This window comes from Anser anser (genome assembly GCF_964211835.1).
Source record: "Anser anser genome assembly, chromosome: 5".
Classification (NCBI taxonomy): domain Eukaryota; kingdom Metazoa; phylum Chordata; class Aves; order Anseriformes; family Anatidae; genus Anser; species Anser anser.
This window is the reverse complement of record NC_139725.1, coordinates 7828948-7849125: the sequence shown is the minus strand read 5'-3', so window position 1 is coordinate 7849125 and position 20178 is coordinate 7828948. Positions and strand designations below refer to the sequence as shown.

The 20178-nt window shown below is 40.6% G+C and overlaps 2 protein-coding genes across 4 annotated transcripts in view; one reads left to right on the top strand and one right to left on the bottom strand.

Annotated features, from left to right (window-relative positions):
* Positions 1 to 83: 83 nt before the first annotated feature.
* TCP11L1 (t-complex 11 like 1) lies at positions 84 to 18725 on the top strand. Of its 2 annotated transcripts, XM_083837908.1 has the most exons (11): positions 106 to 210; positions 1788 to 1969; positions 3229 to 3392; positions 6403 to 6535; positions 9023 to 9143; positions 9720 to 9940; positions 10991 to 11127; positions 11572 to 11768; positions 13979 to 14160; positions 14813 to 14985; positions 15190 to 18725. In XM_083837908.1, exons 3-11 carry the CDS (start codon positions 3242 to 3244, stop codon positions 15423 to 15425), a joined length of 1551 nt encoding a protein of 516 aa, XP_083694034.1. In that variant the 5' UTR covers positions 106 to 210; positions 1788 to 1969; positions 3229 to 3241; the 3' UTR covers positions 15426 to 18725. The 2 variants fall into 2 exon arrangements, with proteins under 2 accessions (XP_083694033.1, XP_083694034.1); XM_083837907.1 differs by lacking the exon at positions 1788 to 1969 and having other exon boundaries at positions 84 to 210.
* The window catches only part of CSTF3 (cleavage stimulation factor subunit 3), a 50613-nt gene continuing 49160 nt past the window's right edge, over positions 18726 to 20178 (bottom strand). For both annotated transcript variants that reach the window (XM_083837886.1, XM_083837887.1), the window contains one exon: positions 18726 to 19418. In XM_083837886.1, coding sequence (XP_083694012.1) covers positions 19216 to 19418 — 203 coding nt within the window. In that variant the 3' untranslated portion in view covers positions 18726 to 19215. The remainder of the gene's footprint in view (positions 19419 to 20178) is intronic.

Below are 20178 nucleotides of genomic sequence, written 5' to 3'. Positions count from 1 at the left end.
CGGAGGCCCCAGGCCCGGCGGCGGCGGGGCCGGGCCCGGCCCGGCTCCTCCCCGGCGCCCGGCGCGGGGCGGGCCCCGGCGGCTCCCGGCGGCTCCCGGCCCGCCCCTGCGGCCGCTCTGGGCGCCCGCCCCGCTGCAGCCGGCGCGGCGGTGGCGGAGGCCGCGGCGGGCGGCGCTGCCCCGGGCCCGCTCCTGCTCCGGGCGGCGGCGGTAAGGCGGGGCCCCGCGGGGAAAGCGCCGGGGGCCGCGGGGAAAGGGCAGCCCGGCAGCGAGGGGGGAGGCGGCACCGCGCCTGGGCCTGCTGGCAGCCTGCTGGCAGCGCCGGGGCCTCGCACGGAGCCGCCTGACCGCGGGGAGGCGAGGGGCGGGCGGCAGAGCCCAGCTGCCGGCGGCGGGAGGGGAGAGGGCCGGGGGAGCCGGGCTGCGGCCCCCGGGAGCCCCGCGGAGCCGGTGCTGTGGTGCTGTGCGTCGGGTGGGGGGGGATCGGGGTGAGAGGAGCCGGTGGGAAATGCCCTGGTTAGGGTCTGCTGTGCTGGGGGGCTTTCTGAATGCGCTTCTGATCCTGTTAAAACTGTATTGGAGGAAACTGGCCGGGGGTAGGCTCTGTTCCGTTCAGAGAACTGCTTCTGTGAAATGAAAGCTGACGGTCGTGCTTTTAGAAGAGGTATTGTCAAGCTTATTTACCGAGTGGCAAGAGGGTTTGTTCTAGATGCGTTCTGGAAACAATAGTGGTAATCCAGCAGAAAAGAGTAGGCTGTGCAAACAAAACAACAAAGCCAACAAGTGTGCCCGTTTACCTCATCTTCACAGCTGTCGTTTGGCCAAATGGCCTGGGAGTTCTTGTAACCACTTTCCATATCTGAAATAAGGTTTGTTTTTAACAAACGGTGTTTACATAAAAACTTGTTTGTGGGACTGGAAAGCGATGCCTTGGGCTGTAGTCTGTGTGGTAGGAATGGTGGCCTGGCGGGGTGGGAATGGTGAGGCTGATGGTTGCCTTGGCCGTGTCGTTCACCTTCTGTGGTCCTCGAGCAGCTCACGTCACTCCCACCTGTGTGCCCTCCGTAGGCAAGCTGTGTTGCACCGTTTCTGTACTTTTGAAGGGTGGCGAGGGTAAAACACGGTGAGAGATTGCAAGGCACTGCAAAGTGTCACGTGCGTTGAAGAGCTAAGTAGGTCTTAGTTGAGTCATCGTGCTTCGTGTTGCCATTTCAGGAGGATGCTTTGTGGCAGAGAATGGGTAGGAAGAGCAATCTAGGCTGGTTGAATGAATGTGGAAACGCTTTTGTTCTAGCTGGATTAGACAATGTGTTCCCCTCCTCTGTTTAACCTGGCCTTACGTTTTTCTATTTCAACTGTTGCTATCCTTTTCTCTTTTGACTGCTTCTTTATTATCAGATCTCATCCTCTTGCAGCTGGCGTGTTCGCAGTAACAGACCTTTTGCCCACCGGTGGCTTCCCACCGGCTCCGTGCCTGCGTGCTGGTTTGGGTGCCGCGCGTTACAGCCGGCCGCAGGCCGTCTCTGCGCTGGCAGACCGGGTGGCAGTGTCACCCGGCAGTGGAAAGTGCTGCTTTCCGGTGCTGGCTGGGCTTGTCGGGGTGTGGGGGTGCGGAGATGGTCAAGAGTTTGGAGCTGGGACATCAGTGACTCTTCAAGCTGGAGGTGGGGGGGTCCCCACCTCTGCAAGCTAGAGGGTGTATATGGGTCCAACAGGACCCGTGCTGACGTCTTGGTTTTCCTGTGTAGATTTATCCCATGCTTTCTGTGCTCTGTTTTCTTGTCCAGAATTAAAATCGTACAGTGCTATGGACAAGTGCTGTGTGTTGTTGTGTATCTTTTGCGTCTAACAAGATGATGATCCTGAGTCATTGCTGTAGAAGAAATAATCATTTCTTATATGCCCCGAGTCTTCTGGCTGTCTTGTAGAATCACGTTGGTGCAGTCAATTTAAGCGCTGATGGAGTAAGGTTAGTTATTACAGCTGTTGTACAGAAAAAAGAATCTCCGTGGTGCGTTTCATATTTCTGCATTGTTGCTTGCTTATCTTTAGGCTGTTTATCCTCTTCCGTGTAGTTCTTGATGCTGTAAGTATTTTTTTCTCATAGCTGCGAGGTGCCTTTGGAGGCTGTATCTTGCTGAGAGCTTCTTTCAAATTTGGAAAGCAGTGGCTGCTGGGAAAGTAGGTGAAAAAGGAAGCTGGTGTTTTTCCAGGAGCTTCCTTTTTTTGGAAGAGTCTTCCTGATTTTCTGCTTCAGAGAACATCCTGGTTATAGGATTGATTTAGAGAGGGATATTGTGCTAACAGATTTTCCTAAAATTGAAGTCTGAACGGTAGCTTCCTGTATGATACAGAGCTTTCCATAGTAAGACATGCAAATTACATTCTTCAGAGGGAAATCTGAATTATAAAATAAGTGAAGGTAGCGAATGGTGAGATGTGCTTTTCCAGTGGTCATTTTTTCTATGTATCATTGGGTATATTGGAAGTATTTGTGATGTAATATAAACATTATTTAACATTCAATATGCCTTTATATTAATTACTATTACTATGTTATTTACTGTCTTCTTTTTTTTTTCTTTTTTTTTTAATCTTCCTGACATCATCACCATGCATAAATCATGACTCTTACATGGAATTAAATTAGGGGAGAAGAACTTTATATTAATTTATCTCCGGTCCCTTTCCTGCTTCTTAATTAATTAGGGTGTCTTGGAGTGGAGACTTTTAAGTTCTGATAAGCTGAGACAGATCCCAGTTGAGGAGGATGTTGTGTTCAGAATGCTTTATTATGGCTATATAGTGGGGAAATACCTCACTTGGCGTCATCTTTTTGTACAACATGTCTGTAATACTGTTCAGAAAGTGTTTTTCACTGCTCTTTCATAAGCAGTGCTAATGAAGAAAAGTGAATATATTTTTCTTTCTCATCTGCATGCAGTGAAGCAAGGGAACAGTTTCAGATTTTTGAGAACTTACTAGGAATACAGATCAAGTAAATGGTAGCTGTGTTGAAAGCATCCCTTTTTGTGTAAGATGGGAAGTGAGTCACTGAGTCCAGGTCCCCTGCCATTATGGGAATGACATCATATAATTCCTCATAAGATTTCTTTTATTCTTATTTTTTTCTTAATCAAGAGAACTCGTGGTGATGTTTTCCCACTCAGCCATGTCAGAAAACGCTTGTTCATTCCCTTTTTCATCTTTTTTTTCTTTTTCTATAAGGAAACAACTGAAAATGTCTCAGAATCCTGACAAGCCGCATTCAAGCGAAGAAAAGTTGAGTGGTTTGGAGGATGGTCAGGAGAGCTTGGACAACTCGGATCAGTCTATCAGAAAAAGAATACGACAGAGTGCTCCAGGTTCATACAGAGATGATACACCAAAGTGTAAGCAAAACTGCTTCAAAAAATATACAATTCTATAATTTTCCAGCGGAAACAATCATGATTTTTTATAGTATTTTGTGTAAGTTTGTCTGCTTAGTTATTAAATATTGTACAACTCCTGATCACTTGCTTTGACGCTATTCATTACACCTTTTTCCCCATTTTGTTTTAGCATTTAATTGTTCACCATAACCACGTTGTTCAGAGCCACATATGTCTTAGATACTTTTGTGTGTCTGCGTTCACAGAAAGGATAAGCACTACTCATTAGGAAGAACTTCTTTACTGAAAGGGTTGTTAGGCATTGGGATGGGCTGCCCAGGGAAGTGGTTGAGTCACCATCCCTGGAGGTCTTTAAGAGAAATTTAGATGTTGAGCTTAGTGATATGGTTTAGTGGAGGACTTGTTAGTGTTAGGGCAGAGGTTGGACTGGGTGATCTTGGAGGTCTCTTCCAACCTAGACGATTCTGTGATACTCCAGTACATTGTAGCTAAACTGACGCTGCTGTTTGCATTATCAGCCAAACCTTCTGGATTGTTGCAGCCTCTGTTTTCGCTGCAGGGCAGGGAAGGCTGTTATTAACAAAATAATGTCCTGTCGTTTTCTTCCCCTCCTCCCCAAGCAAACAGAGATGGAAAGTTTATATTTTCAATCCTAATACCACTTCTACTGTTAAGGACTGTCATACCGTAAGTTTATTCCTAGGTCATGTTTGTTCTGTCATTTTGCTTTTAACATCAGGATCTGGGTGCAATATCTCTAATTATTTCTGGCAAATCTGTAGATAAAACAAAGGAAAAGGCTTGTGATCCCAGGGATTCAGATCAAAGGGACAGAATGCTCAGATAACTAGTGGCATATTTCTGTAGGGAGAGTCTCAGGAAGTAACATTTTATTGGTTGCATTATTATTTTTATTTTTTAATAGTGTTCATTATTACTCGAGGTTTAATGTTCTCTTAGCATCATGTTACACGAGGAGATGTACTGTATGGAATTCATACTCTTACATCTTCTTGGTTGCCCGATAGGAAATTCAGTGCATATAAGGGAGAGAGGCTGTGGACACATGAAAGTAAAATTCATTGCACAGTCTTGCTCTGCACTGTACCACAAACAAGTCATCAGTCTCAAGCCCTCCCCTCTCGGAAGGGGGCAGATATAATATGAGAATGAAGTAACATGATTTAAGAGCATTCTTTGGTAAATGAAAGAGTCTCTTAGCTTTTAGTGCGTCTCCTGCTAGGGTGAAGTCATTTGGCAGTGGGACAAGAGCACTCTCATTCAGCTGTGAACCTCGTTGTGCTGCTGCTTCTCAGGACATCAATTCTTGCTGTGTTCCCAGAGTCACTATGCAAGATTAAGCTCCAAGCAGAAGGAAGTCAGGGTTGAGGAGTGCTGCATGAAAAGAGTGAGATGTTAATGAAAAATTAGCACACTGCATATATTCTTGGAATTATACTGTATATACTTGGAACAGCTTTGAGAGGCAGACAAGTGAAGGACAGTTACTTTTAAAGGGCCTTTTCTGTGTTGCTAATTTAAGTCCAGTCAAACTGGATTATGAAATGAGGTAGTCATGCTAGTTTTTCCAAAACATCTCAGTGAACCCAGCCTATGAAGATCCCTGTCTGGTTTCTTAAATGTGGCGAATTAACACATTGCTTCTATGCCCAGGCTATCGTTGAAGTGAATGAACTACAGAGAGAGGACACGATCCAGTATGGCAATTCTGTTGTGTTGTTTCCCTCTTTCTGTGCAGCTACGTGTTATCTGGAGGAGCTGAGGTGAACGTTGCCCTCTTTGTCTGCTCCACCTGAGGACGCTCATGATTTAGCCTTTTTCCCCCTTCTCACATACCTGGCCCAGGGGAAAGCTCCTCCTAACTTTGGGCAAGGCATTGCAGGGCACTTGCATGCACTGATGATAGCACAGCTAGGAGGAAGCTTTACCACAAAGAATCAGTGGCAACAAGTTTCAGTTGGCTTCAGTGGGGACAGGGTTGCTCCTCTAACCAGCATGGCCTACGCCCTCGGCACCTTCTCTGCCTTTATGTTGTCTCGTTCTTAGGGCTGAGACACTTCCTGCACTACAGCAGTGGCAGCAGCAACCCAGGAGGAGGATGTCAAGTAGTCCAGAACAATTAGGAGCGGTAATTCCCAGTGCATGCAGGAAGCAAATGAAGTTTTTTGAAACTGTCACTGCCCCTCTTCTACCTAACAGACGTCTGGAGTCAGTCAGTCACTGCCTTTGTCTTCCGCCTGATGAAAACTGGCCTGTTTTCTTTCAGGTGTGATGCTTTCTCCTAGTCACTTGTCTGCTCCAAGGCCCAGCTTGAAGCTGCTTGTCAGTCCCAAACGCCTGACAAAGGAAGAAGTCTTAGGCATCAGTGCCGGGGCTAGGCCTTGACATCCTTTGTCACTTGGATGATAGCCTGGGGGGGTGCGGGGCGGGGGAAGAGTTTGGAGAAGCGCCAGTTGCACTGAAAGCAGTGAGTATAATTAGCTGACCAGTATGTTATTGCTTAATGTCAGTGGTGGTCTGTTTGCCGACTGCCTTAGAGATAAAGTCACTTCCTTGAAAAATAAAAAATTGCAGTGGCGATATCTGCGCAGTAACTGGGGGAATGCTGCAGTGAAGGTGCTGGTATTTTTATGATTTCTTTGTGTAGTATGGAGAAAGATGCAGTTAAGCAATTCTAAAAAAGTAATTTTTTGAGGTTGGCCTTTTTTCCTCTTTTTTAATAAAGAGCTTGATGTAACTTAGAAGCAATTGACATAACAAGCCCAGAATATCAAGTGGGGTTTGCTCCTTGGTTTCCTGAAGTGCTCCAAACCTGTGTCGTCTGCCAGCTGGGAAGAGGAGGGGAAGGAGAAGAGAAGAGCTTTCAGTGATACTGCCTTTTGGCCTGCTGTACTGTCAAGAAGGTGGAAAGGGTCCAAAAGTATTAGCAGACGCTTTTCCACAGATTTTTCTAGATAACTGTCTAACAGTTTAATTTATGTTGCAGCTAGCCCTCCTCGGCCTGTGTCGGTGGAAGAGCTAATGGAAACAGCCAAGGGAGTAACCAACATGGCACTAGCACATGAAATTGTTGTTAATGGAGACTTCCAGATCAAACCAGCTGAATTACCAGAGCACAGGTGAGATTGGTACCAAACAGACACACAAACAAAATCCTCATCTGTAGAACTGCGGAACAGTTTGAGTGGAGCAGGTAAAGGCTCCAGTTAGTCTTGCTGGGCAGTGTCTGGTAGGAGAAGCCTAAAAAAAGCGTTAAGAAGTTGAGCATGCAGTTCTGCTTCCCCAGAAATGTGTACATGTGAAAGGTGAACCTTCTGGGGTAATTGTTTGGGTGTATGTGGTGTGAATCCCACTATGGTATGGGTTCTGCCTATGTCCCCTTGTCCCAGGAGCCTGAGACTGCAATCTTTTGAATATCCATGTCTAGCTGCAGGTGCAGGTAGAGCTCTTAGCAACTCTTAAGCTTTCACTGCCTCCACAGGCAGGAATAAGACAAAACTCAGATCATTTTTGCTTTTTTTTGAATCTAATGTCTGTTTCTCCATTTTGGGGGGAGGGGAGGAGCTCCCCAGCTAAGACAGGGGAGAGAGCAAACACAAAAGGCCTTGATGTCTGGTCACATACTGGCCAGTGTAGCTAACACAGTCCTACTGATTTGATAGATGCTTCATCTGCTGTTCCTTTTTTTTCTTATGCAGAGAGATGTGACAGGCAATGCTTTTCTTGGGTTAATTTGTGAAAGCGAGTGTGTATTTCATGGAAGGGACTTGGTCCACACTGGAACCAGAGTGTTGTCTGTAGGTGTCGTAGCTACTGTGCTTTTGAGAGACCCTCAGAGTTTAGAGCTCAAGCAATGATTTGATCTGTCTTCCCAGCACTGCCTCTCAGTGTCTGCCTGTCTGCTAGACAAACCCAGGCACTTTTGTCCAGTCCTCATCTCATTTATCGCGTTACTTGCAGGTTGTGTGCAATTAATTCGTGTGTGGTCCCAAAACCTGGGACCTCTCTATCCTGTGCAAATTCTGTCTCTGAAGCAAGTGTTGGGAAAGTATGCCTAAGGCATGCAAAGCTCCCCATTCTGTGTTATCTTCTGTGTCCCAGCATAGAAGATCCATCCTGGGGGAACGTCCATCAGCTGTTTTCTGCTTGCAGTTGATGGCTGACAAAAAATTCTTCATATAAAATCCCACAACTAAAACAGTGCTTTTCAGTTAGGTGTCTGCTTTTGCTCCTTGTTCGTTCTTATGGATTGCTCACTTGAAAATGTGCTCTGATAGTGGATAACTTTTCTGGTATGCCTTAGTGTCATGAAATTGATCTCAGCATTTTTCAGAGAAGAAGGATTTTAGCAAGTTTTTCCACCCTTTCTTCTTCTCTCCACCCCCTTAATAATAATAATAATAATAATAATAATAATAATAAAAGGAACAATCCTGTACTTTGGTAATTTGGATGCTTTTGCCCTCTGATTCTAAACAGCTGTAGTTGTTCACCAGAGTGGCTGATTTACACCTCTGCACCTGCTCACAGAAGCAGATGTATTGCAGAGATCGTCTTATCCAGAGTGCCTGGGCTTTGTGACAGACCAGGGCTGCTCCCAGTAAAAGATCCCTGTATTCGGCTTTAGTGAAGGTTTTGGTGGCAGTTATTTACCACCTAGAAAAGAAAGAGCATCCCTTCAGATTTTTTTGAAGAGAGACACTGAAATCTTCTGTGGATTAAATGCGTTTTTATGTTTGTGTATAGCTCGGAGGCTCCCACAGCTTAAATGTACATATAGATAAGTGCTTTGAGGAAAAAGCAGCTGGGATTGTAGTTGCAGTTCCATGCACTTAGAGTAAAACGTGTTACTGGCTGCTCTCAGAGGACCACAGAGCATAAGTACCTCTGGGCACTGCCTGAACTCCGCTGCACACAGAGTGAATGTCCTGTGAATCTGTGGCGTTTGGTATGGGCATTGTTTGTGTGCATGCATGTGCGCGCATTTTACTTCAGTGCTGAATTTAAATCTGGTGTAAACAGGAGGCTGCCTGCTGAGGAGGAGTAGCTTTCAGTATTTTGAATTATCCATTGCGTCTGAAGCAGTGGAATTCATTTATTGTTTATACAAACTGAACCGGGACTTTAGCTCAGCATAATCACAGTATTTGTGTTGAAATGCAGAAGCTTTCATGTCAGGGAAGTTGCTTCATTTCTGTTATGTTTACTTAATGAATTTGACTTAGAATTGCATTTACTTAGTGAGGCTTTTCAGAGGAATGTCAATACTGTTCTTTTGAAGATGAGGTATAATTTTTATCATTTTTTTATGCTAATGGTACGCTTCAGAGGTAGCACTGGACAGCTACTTTCAAGGATTGTAATTGGTAGCCTTCTTTGCTTGTGTGTCACCATGTATTAGGGCATGAGCCATTCCAAATCCTGTGTTTAGTTTTTTCTTGCCTGAGTAACTTAAAATGAGAGATTTCTTCTGTCAATTCTCCCATACTCATTATTACATTATGTTCATATTATTGTATGCTTTTCTTCAGGAGCTGCAAGTATTTGCATAAGGTGGTGCAGAGACAAGTATTGGTCTTTTTTTAACTGGTCATATTTATCTACAGCTTGGAAAAAAAAGTAAGAGATATTGTGCATAAAGCTTTCTGGGATTGTCTGGAAGCTCAGCTAAAGGAGGATCCACCAACATATGACCATGCAATTAAACTATTGGGAGAAATTAAAGAGGTAAGATGATACGTTACCAAAGTAAATTATTGCATTTGTGTAGCTGTGTTGATATGAATGGGCAAAAGGAGGTTGAAGTTTGTTTGTAAAGGAGGCTCTTGATCTTTTTCATTATTGTATAATTTTCTATGAACTCAAGTGAGTTGTACAACCCGAGGAGCAACTTGAATGTACAAACAAATACGAAACAATGTAAGATGAATAAGAGGTAGGTAATAATGCTAGTTTCATAATTCCAAGCTTCCTCTATGTTATGACAGTGGCATTAGTTATGAAATCACTGAGGTGCCCCAGCGTTGGGTTGACAAAAGTCTAGCACAACAGTGCGAAGTATGATCTGTACTACAAAGCGTTTACTACTTTGTAACTTCAGTATCATAAAGAATGAGGTGAAACATTTGAATGTGGAGTTGACAAATGACTCTGTGGTCTTTTTTTTTTTTTTTTTTTAAAAAAAGAGATTCCACTTTCAAATGGCAATTAGTTTAAATAAAAAGTGGTTCAATAACTGCTATGATCCTTGTAGTGTTTGATGTGGTAGAACTCTTAACGCACAGTTAAAACTTTCTGTTTCAGAATCTCCTGTCTTTCTTGTTGCCTGGCCATACAAGACTAAGAAATCAGATTACAGAAGTTCTTGATTTGGATTTGATAAAACAGGAGGCAGAAAATGGGGCCCTGGACATTTCTAAGTTGGTAGAATTTGTTATTGGAATGATGGGGACTCTCTGTGCTCCAGCTCGAGATGAAGAAATAAAGAAACTGAAAGATATTCATGAAATAGTTCCTCTGTTCAGGTACCAAAATGGTATCTATTCGTCATATTGAGAGCCATTTAAATAATTTTAGAGGTGTGTGATTGGTGTGTGGAATTCCAGCAGGACGACCTGCAATTCTTCCTAGAAAAGAAAGAGTTACAGGGAAGGAATTATAGTGGTTGTGAAGGGGAGAGATGGCCCAGAAGTCTTTAACAAGGACCCTGTATTTTCTGGTGAATTCTATTTGACTCCTGCTTATTACCAAAGGACATTTTCTTAAAAGCCAAATAAATATGTATAAACTTTCAGATAGCAGGTGAATGATCAGTTTATATCAGGATTTAATATCAACAGCAGAAGGGAGGGGTGAAAAGCAGTTGGGGTCATAAGAAAAATGTGTTACTGTTCTTCGGCTAGTTCTTCCTGTACCACCTGTTAGAGCCCTCTCTCCCTGCAATATAATATGCTGTTAGTTCTAACAGGAGTGTACGTACTGCATCTGGGAGCAGAGAAGTTTCTGCTTTGTCACTGTGTTCTCAGTTGATCAGCCCAAGGTCTCAACAGTTAGAGGAAATTTTATTAACGCTGTTTTCTAATTTGATAACCTTCCAAGAGTGAAGGATTGATGTGGCAGAAATACTGCCAGCAGGCATTGGGTTGCTTTGAAATTAAGGTATTTTTTGTTTGTTTTGGTTTTTATCTTGGTTTTAATTATTTCCTTCCCACTGAGGTTGGCTGTGTGGGCTGCCAACAGATGGTATGCAAGCTTGGAAACCCAGATGTCATTTTGTGTCTTCAACAGACGATATTGCAAAATGGGGAGTATAACCTTTGGAGCTAGTAAATTTAATTCTACAGAGACTTTTTTTACAGGAGAGCAAGTTTTAGTTCATACTTGGAAGATAGACATGCATATATGTGCATACTTGCTCAAGCTTTCTCTCTGCCTAACACTCTAAAAGTAAGCACCCCGTTAATGTTTCCCATGCATGTTTTTGCTCTTTCATTAGACAATCTGCAATACATCTTGTAAATATAACTTCTTAAACATCTGAAACCTTGAATAACTTTTTCTGTTTGTTTGTTTAGAGCAATTTTCTCTGTATTAGACCTAATGAAAATGGATATGGCAAACTTCGCTGTCAGTAGTATTAGGCCAAAATTAATGCAGCAGTCTGCTGAATATGAAAGAAAGAAGTTTCAGGAGTTTCTTGAGAAACAGCCAAGTATGACTTTGTTCCTTTCTTTCTTCCCCTCTGACCTCTTGATAAACTGTGTGTCTTTGCTTGTAGATAATGAAAATAAATTGGATTTTATTGTAAGTTCTATATAATTCATACAGAAAATGACAGCTTGTGCCCCAAAACTGTGGTTTGAAAAAAATCTACTGGAACAACAGTTCTGCACTTAGTACACTGGAGTTTAGTTTCATTTCAATATGATGTAGGTAACCATTAGCTAACCTCATCTCACCTCTAATTTCTGTAGCTGTGTGGTTTTTATATTGCATTAAGCAAAACATCAAAAACAATAAATAAAATGCATGTCAATAAACGGTATCATGGATATTAGGAATAGTAATTAATGGGATTATTTGGAAATTAGAGGTGGGAAAAAATAACTTTGAAAATGATTTTTTAACAAGACTTTTTTTTCTCTCTCTCTCTCAGATTCTTTAGATCTTGTCACAAACTGGTTGCAAGAAGCAGCAGATGATCTTGCGAAGCTGAGAAGCAACAAGTTACCTCCCCACGGCAGTGGTGATGGTGCTGCTGGTGAAGCTTCTGCATTGTGCTCCACTGCTGTACAAAATCAAGCATATCTGAAGCTACTAAAGTGGGATCACGTAAACAGGCCTTTCCCGGAAGTAGGTGTTTAATAGGAAAATTGATTTCTGTGTTTGTTCTACTACTTTTCCATTCATGGGATATAACAGAAACTGTTTTAATTTGTAGCCTTTCTGCAAGTGCAACACTAAAATATTTATCTCTTGATTGAATTCTTGTGGCTCTTCTAATATATGCTTCTTTTTCAATATTGAAACTTAGTTGGAAAAGAGGAGCCAGTTGTTTCTATTCTGTTCCTGATACTTGCCTGCTGAGCAGGTGTTGCTCTTCTCTGTGCCTTTGTCTCCTCTCTGGTAGCTTATCTATTCATGGAAGTTGCCTGGGGTAGGACAGAACTCAGAGTGTTCATGGATTGCCTGGCATTGAGGTTGTACTTCCTTTAGGCCTGCACCCCCCAGCTCCCCTTTAAATATGAATGGTCTTTTTATCAAGTTTGTGATAACATCATCTTGTGGGGATACAGTACCTGTTAAAAAAAAAAAAAAAAAGGTGTTGCAGGGAGTTTTTGGGTAAATGAGCAGCTGTTTCCGTTATTCTCAGAGTATGGAAACTGGTTTTAGTAGCTGCTTCTCAAAGGACTGGTCCAGCATATGTATCAGAGTTTGGAAACTGCTATAAAACGTGGTTCTTTGCAGCTTTATCATCACTCAACTGTTTCTCTTTGTTCTGGAGAGGTTAAATCTTTGGTTCAAAATCTTTCCAGCCGCCCTTAGAACCAGGGCTACTTTATAAATTCAGATTGTCAGAGAGAAAATAAAGATGGATGTTAGTAGAATGGGATCCTTCCTGTGATTAGATGTTCTTTTTTTTGGAGCAGAAGGACAAAAAAGTCACGGTGGGAAAAAATAAACAGCTTCTTGTCCGTCCATCTGGAGGGCTTTTTTGCAACATGTTTATAGAAACCACAAGGCAGAAAAGTTTATTATCTTTTATGTTCTTTCAAATGTATTTGAGAGCTTTCTGTATGCACTGAAAAAACTTCGAGAGTTTAAGCTCAGATTGTTCAACAGGAATTATACCAAGTATATCTTTATTTGCTTGTGCTATATCTTAACACTAGTAGTGTCTCTTAAAATATATGCACTTTCAGGTTTGACGGGATTAAAACTTGTTTGCACTATGAACTCAGTAACTGAAGGATTTCAGTTAAAAACTGAAACTTTCATTTTTCTCGTGAATTAATGTAATAGTCATGAAAGTGAGAGAATAAAACAATTCATTAAAGGTAACAACACAGTGCAGGTTATTAGTATAGTCCTGTCAAGCTACCTTTGTTTTGAACTGGTTAGCCCAGAAGTCTTTTTTTTTCCTTTTCCCAGGAAGTCATTTTGTAATGGTTCATTAGAGAATTTCTTGCGCCTTTCTCAGAAGCATTCGAGTCTGGTCACTAAGTCAGCATGTCAGATGAGACTGATTTGATCAAATAGGCTTGTGTGTGTTTGATATCATAATGTAGAGTATTGCAATGTATCTACTGTGTAGTATTGTATGTTAACATTTATTATTACATATATTAATATAGAATAATTATATATTTCTATTATAGTATACCATTTTATGTATCAAAAGCTGTGTGTATTCGTACTTCCAACCTCCTGAACTATTTTGGAGAGAAGAAATGGTAGACACGATCTCCATTTTATCCATAGGGATCAGGTCATAGAATAATTTAGACTGGAAGGGACAGCTGGAGATCAAGTAGCCCTGCTCAAAGCAGGGACAGACAGAGCAGGTTGTTCAGGGCTGTATGTATTTGTGTTTGAGTATCCCCAGGGATGGAGACTCCACAGCCTCTCTGGGCAAACCTGTTGCTGGCAGAGGGAGCTGTAGGTTTCAGTGGTTTACTTTATAGGCAGTGCTTAATGCAAACTTAGTGTAGCATTCTGGAATCTGAGGTTTAAGAGTGGTTCGGCAAGCCTTCTGCAGGAAACTCAGGGAAGATACATTTCTTATTCTGGCTTCTAGACATACTCCTGTAGAGACTTCTGTGCTGGGTTTTTCTTAGCCTGGTTTAGCATGGTTTCTGGTTTCTTAGCATGGTTTTGATATTGCTGCCTCATATAGTATCTAGTAAATAGAATGGGGCTTGTTTATTTGTTTGTTTTTGGTAAATATCTTGAAAGAATTAAGGTTTCACAGTTTCCTGAATTATCTCTAGCTGTCATCACAGGGGCACTTCACGGGCTAGCTTACAGACTTTATTCTGTGCTGGATTTCCCATTCTTTGCAGACAGTGCTAATGGACCAGAGCCGCTTTCAGGAAATACAGCTGGAACTGGAACAACTCCTCTTGACTGGGACTGTCCTTTTGGTCACGTTCAGTGCAGCAGGCTCAGCACTTGTTGATATTCCTGGATTTGCTGAGAAAATCAAAACCATTGTCAAGGTGCTGCTGACAGGAATGCATCTTCCGTGAGTACTGAACAATCCTGCTTGCACAGAGGCAGGTGTAGTTTCATTATGATCCCAGTAAATAATCAGTTCAATCCTCTTTGGCTGTGGACAGCAGGATATGTAGAAGAAGTGATGAGGGCTTTTTATTAGCTCCGGCTGACGATTTTTATTCACCTTACTGACAGAGAGCCATTTTTTCTTGATTTGGATACGGACATGCTCATTTTTTCAAAGTGTGTTACTTACAATACCTGGTTAGAGCCCTGTAAGTGGAAGCAGCTGACTGTGCTCATGGTTTCAGCCACGCTCCCTTGAGAATTTGACTGTGCTATAGTAAGCTACTTGCAGGTTTAGATTGCTCTACGCATTGTGGGTTGACGATTGTTTTTCACATTAGTCTGAGCTGCCTGTGTAGACAAAGTCAACTCTTACTTGCATAGATTGTTCAGGCTGGAAATCTTTAATGCTGTCCCATCTCCTTGTTTTGTCTTTTTTTTTTTTTGGTAATACATTTTATATATATTCTTTATGGTTCTTGCATTATCTGGATTACTCTTCTATTAAGTTTGATAAATAAGGCAAATATAATTGGATAAATTGTTTTCAAAAGGTGAGGAAAGAGTGTATAACTAAAGTAGCTGAGTAATGCTTTCTACTTCATATTCTTTAGCTCCTTTAACCTGAAGGAATCTTTGGCTACCATTGGTGAAAAGGTGTGCGCTGAAGTCAACAGCTGCCTTTCCCAGCATGGGTTTACACCATTCACAGCTGAGAGAGAGACTGTGCTTAAAGGACAAATCCAAGCAGTGGCCAATCCCGATAACACCATATGTAAGCTAATAGGTATGTTTTGACAAAAATACTCTGTTCTCCAGTGACAAATTGTCTCTACTTATAAAACTGTTGGTGGCATGTCATGCATGCTTTCTCATTTAGTTTGTTTCAAAGAGTTGTTTGCTGTGTTCAGTGTTTTACGTGAGATGACAATCTTTCTAAGCGACTGTCTCTTTCAAAAACAAACCAAAACCCTTGGTCCAATTTTTCCAGATTCTCGAATTCAAAAGTTTCTGGAGAATTATCTTGCATCTAGTCACCAGAAATCATTACCCGCTATTCCTGGAGGATTAGGTCCTATTCAAAGAGAGCTGGAAGAGATTGCTGTCAAGTACGTCCGTCTGGTCAACTACAACAAAATGGTCTTCAGCCCTTATTATGATGCTGTTCTTGCCAAAATACTGACTAAGGAAGAATCCCAACTTGTAGGGAAGTCAAAAGAATCATAAACGCAGTTTGTGTGCTACGAATACAGTATTAAATTTGTCAGCTATTTAAAAAAATGCACCAATATTTGTCTAGGAAAACAGCTTTTCATGTAAACACCAGTTCCTTTTAACTCACTAGTGATGACTAATGAGGAAAATCAATGAATTGCGATAAGGGTTCTGAAGGAAATGATGAAAGAGAGATGCATTTTTAATGTAAGTTTGCAATGTTGGGAGGGGGAATGTCCTGGTAGTTTTCTGGCTGCAATTTTTAGATTTTTGAGTGGGTGCTAGGTAGGGTAAGTTTAAGAACCAAACTTTGTTTTTAAGTGGATCATTTTAGGGCTTTTTACTCTAATTTATCATGAATTTCTTTTAATTCATTCAGAGATTAACAGTGGTCCTTCCCTCCAGAGGTAATTTGGCTTTAAAAAGATCTTACTTTAGAGACTTAAGAAGTAAGCTAAAATTGTAGATAGGAGAAACTTTAACAGGCAGAAAACAAAGCCAAACAGCACTTTACTGTAACATTATGGTTAGTATGGTAGACTGCTAGTTTTTCTGCATTTTTGATAGCATTTTTTTGCTGTTTACCTTCAGATGTTACAAAACACGATATATTTTTGTAGCAAATTTTCTGGTTATTGGGTAACTGTCCTCTGCTTTGTACAGTACTTACAAAGGTGGCAATCTTATAGATTGCAGCTGTTATTTATCTCTTGTAAAGTCTTCAGAAAGGCAGAGCTAAAATGTTTTGATAAAAGTGGCATTTCTTACCTTTTTTTTGCAAGTAGTTTACTCCTTTTTATGTGAAATAGTACTTTTAAAGTAAATCTTTGTCATTTTCAGAAGGTGGATTTTAAGTGTGTGAAAATTTAGGCTGAAAATTTTACTTGTTTTTTAAAACTACAACTTGAGATGGTTGCATATTCAATCATGTTTTTGAAACTATCCAGGAAGTGCAGAGCACTCTCAGATGTGTGCATGAATTTAAATTTACAGTGGGAAGTGAATTATTTAGTGTTAGTTTGAATATACAGGGAATATTTTCAATATTTTTTTTTCCACTTTATAGAGGTGTTCTTGAAACTTGAAATATTTTTAGATATTGAATTTAATTAGTTACATGTTGTATAGATGATTGTTCACAGAAGAGCTCAGTGATCTTACAGCCTTATTGCAATTTCAAACTCAGATAGGAGGTAAGTACCTTTTGAAGTTTTCCTCTAGTTATTGGGCATAACACTGTATTACAGTAATCAAAATTTTATGAATTAATGAAAACAAAGTTCATAATTAATAATAGCAAGTGTCCTAAATGCTAGACTGTATCCAAAATAGAATGTGTGTTCTTCTTTAAATACATATATAGATATGTAAAATAAATAAATGGCCCTTCTACTGCTAACATCCAGGTTTGTTTTATTAATCAACCAGTCAACCAAAATAATAGGCCTTCTAGAAGGAAGCACTTAATTATGAATCATTGTTGATGCTTTCCTTTCCAGCTTTGCTATAGATGTCAGCATGGATGTAGCTGCACTAAATTTTAGTTCGGATGAAGACCTTTTGTTCTGTTTTAGCCTGTGCAACTATTAAACCATTTTTTTCTTATTCATTACAAATCTGCCTTCCCCAAAGGGAAAAAAAGAAACACATCTCTGTAGCAAGAGCTCACCAGCTCAGACAAGTGATTTTTTCCCTTGGCTAAGTTTACTCAAATAGTAAAATGGATGTCTGTCTTTGCATCTTTCTTTGGTAACTCAAAAATGAGTAGGTTTTTGATGTGGTCTATTTATTTGTTTGAATCAGATAAGGTTACTACAGAGGTCTTCAAGATTGCTGCATCTGCTTAATGTACATTGTTATTAGTGCAGATTCCACCTTGAAGTACAGTCTTTATCTCTGCAGCTCCAAAAAATTAATTCAGTGATCAGGGTAACAAAAAAGCTACCCAAAACATTATTTCTAGAGTTTGGAAAAAAAAAGAAAAAGAAAAACAGAAAAAAACTGTTGCTGAAGTTAGAAATTGCTTCTGTTATTTTACACTTTACCATTGCCTAGAGGCTTCTTTTAAAGGCCCCTGTGAACTAAGCGTATTACAAAAAGTTAGATGCTGTGTGTGATGGTCTGAAGGATGTGGGAAGGAACAACATCATGGTGAAACAACATAGTTGGAAAAGTATGTGACTGATGACAGAATGAATGGGACTAAATTATGAATAGATAAAATTGTACTTACTTAATCTAGGCAATGGCTGCTCCCAGTTCTGGAATTCAGGGTCCATGACTGCCAGCTCCTGCTTACTCTGACATCAAGGCATGGGTTGTGCTGCTGCTAGTGGATGTGTATTGCTCGCTGGGTCGATACATTAAGTCCCATTTCCTTTCAGTAGGATATTGCTGTAGAAAAAGTGCAATACTTACAGCTGGCTCCTCTCTCACCTTTGGGGTTACACACTGGGAATGAGTGCCTCAATTTTTGTAAGCTTTTGTAGGCCTTTCAGCAGTAAAAGATCTAAAGAGGCTGTAATAAATGCCCACAAGTATAAATTCCATTAGTGATTTTTCCCTGTTTGTTTTTTTAATGATAGTGGTTGACAATTAGTTTCTCCACATTGTCTTTAAAAGAAATAGGCAAATATCATTAAGTGACAAAGCAAAAAAGAAATACTAGGATTGGTAAGACCAGACCTTACCTCCATGTGAATATATATGTGGGTATACGTACGTTGTTTCCATCTTTCAGTCTGGTAGATAGCAGCAGTGACCTGCAGTCATCTCTACTGCTGGTGGTGGAATTGTCTTCCAACTTGTCTGACAAGTATCTTAATTCCTGTAGTTCATGGGGTTCTTGTGGTCTTACAAGAATGCAGTTCTGAATAGGCGGTTACAAGTTAAAATCTAAAGTATACATAGAAACTGCTTCAAAGGTTTTTTTGTTAGCTTGTTTGATAATAACAAGTTAAACTATGTAGCTAATATATTAACATTTAGCTTTGTATATTATTAAGTAAGTGGAAGACCAATGCAGATACATCCAGGAACAGATTGTGTTAGCTAGTACGCCTGGACAATCAGCATTAGATTTGTACCAAGTATGTCTTACGATGGTGTCATCTTTAAACAGTCATGGAATTAAAAGCAAAAATATACTGTATCCTCTAGAGGAATTGGAAAAAAAAAAGCTAATTCAAATATGTATTGCTCTTACCAATTTCCTGTGATGGTTTTAATTCTTATTAACATTGTTCTTGAAGTGGCTGACTAATATTTAAAAAGTAATTTATTGTGTTTGAATAAAACCAGAATGAGGCATGATGTTATCGATATCCTTTTATTTTAAAGGAATGTTTTTTCCATTTTCAACTACAAAACAGATTCCATACATTCTGCCATAAATAAAAACGAACAATAAGGCAGGACACTACATGAACAAACTGAGAACAACTGTCTTCCAGAAAATGTGAATTAAAAATGCTTCACAATTATAAGCCATCCAGTTTTTAAAATAAAACTGTTGAAAACCCACAAGATTTCAAGTGGTAGATGTGAACACCCTTGAAGAACAAAATGCAGTTTAGACATTTTGCACTTTTGGTTTTGAAAACCTTGTTTTGTTCAGAGCACATTCTAAGATTGTTCTGTCTGTTTTCAGATCAAGAGCCAAATAGGAGAAGAGGCACCACAGTAACAAAACCATTTTCAAGATTTTTTTCTTTGCAGCTGTCCCTTTTAAATGCTTGACTTTTAAGAGACTGAAAAACTCAATGCAAGTCTTTGTCTATCACAGTAGAACTCCAACCTTGTTTCACCGGATTCTCTTTTGTTGTCGTGCTCTGTAAATGTCGTGTACAGGGGGAACTACTGAGCCTTTCTCCTCATCGTCGTCAGAATCTTCATTTGGTCTCTTGACACCCTTGTTGAGCATAGCATTATTTTCCACAGGTCCGTTGCCTTCCACAGTTATTTCAGGTAGGCCTCCAGTAATTATTCGCACAGCTTCATCAACAGCTTTAAAAAGAGAAAAAGATGACTTTAATTTGTGAAAATACATGCCCTGATACAGAAAGCTGTTTCAGCAAAGTTGAGTACAATTTCAGATATGTTTTTGGAATAAAGAAACAAAGGAGTAAGAGTTAATATGCATGCAAACAGGGACACCAAGGTAGACGCGTTTTGGAGATTTCCGGAACATGAGACATGTTCCAGACATGAGACATGTCTACATCGTTCTCTTAGAGCTGCTAAGAATTGAATCCCAACTGTCTAAAACTCTCAGCTATGGCAAACGCTAATTAGAAAGTAAATGCTGCTGCATCAGCTTGAGACCTCCATTTACATAAGTTTTTGAGGTCAGCTGCAAGCTTAATAAAATAGGAAAGCCTACTTGAGCAATTGTATACCTAGTTTGTGTTTCATCAGTAAGCATGAATAGCAAGTCAGTTTCTGCTTATAAACAGAGAAGGCTTCAAAAATAACATGTATAATTTAAATAGGTGTTTTATTTTCCCTCTAAAGGAAATCCTAGCTTTCTGTCAGATCAGCTGCTTCTTCAACTATCAGAAGAACTAAGAGTAGCATATTAATCATCTCCCATAGTTTACATGAAGCCTGGGGTATGCATCTGTCCTCTTTTCATATTTCAGAGCGCTACTTCTGTTGTAGGAGCTAAGAAAACATTGTTCTTGACTTGTTCTCAATCACTGCAACAATGTGCAGTCAGAGTTAGACCTACCAATGAACAAATTTAGATAGCCAAAGACTAGGAAGT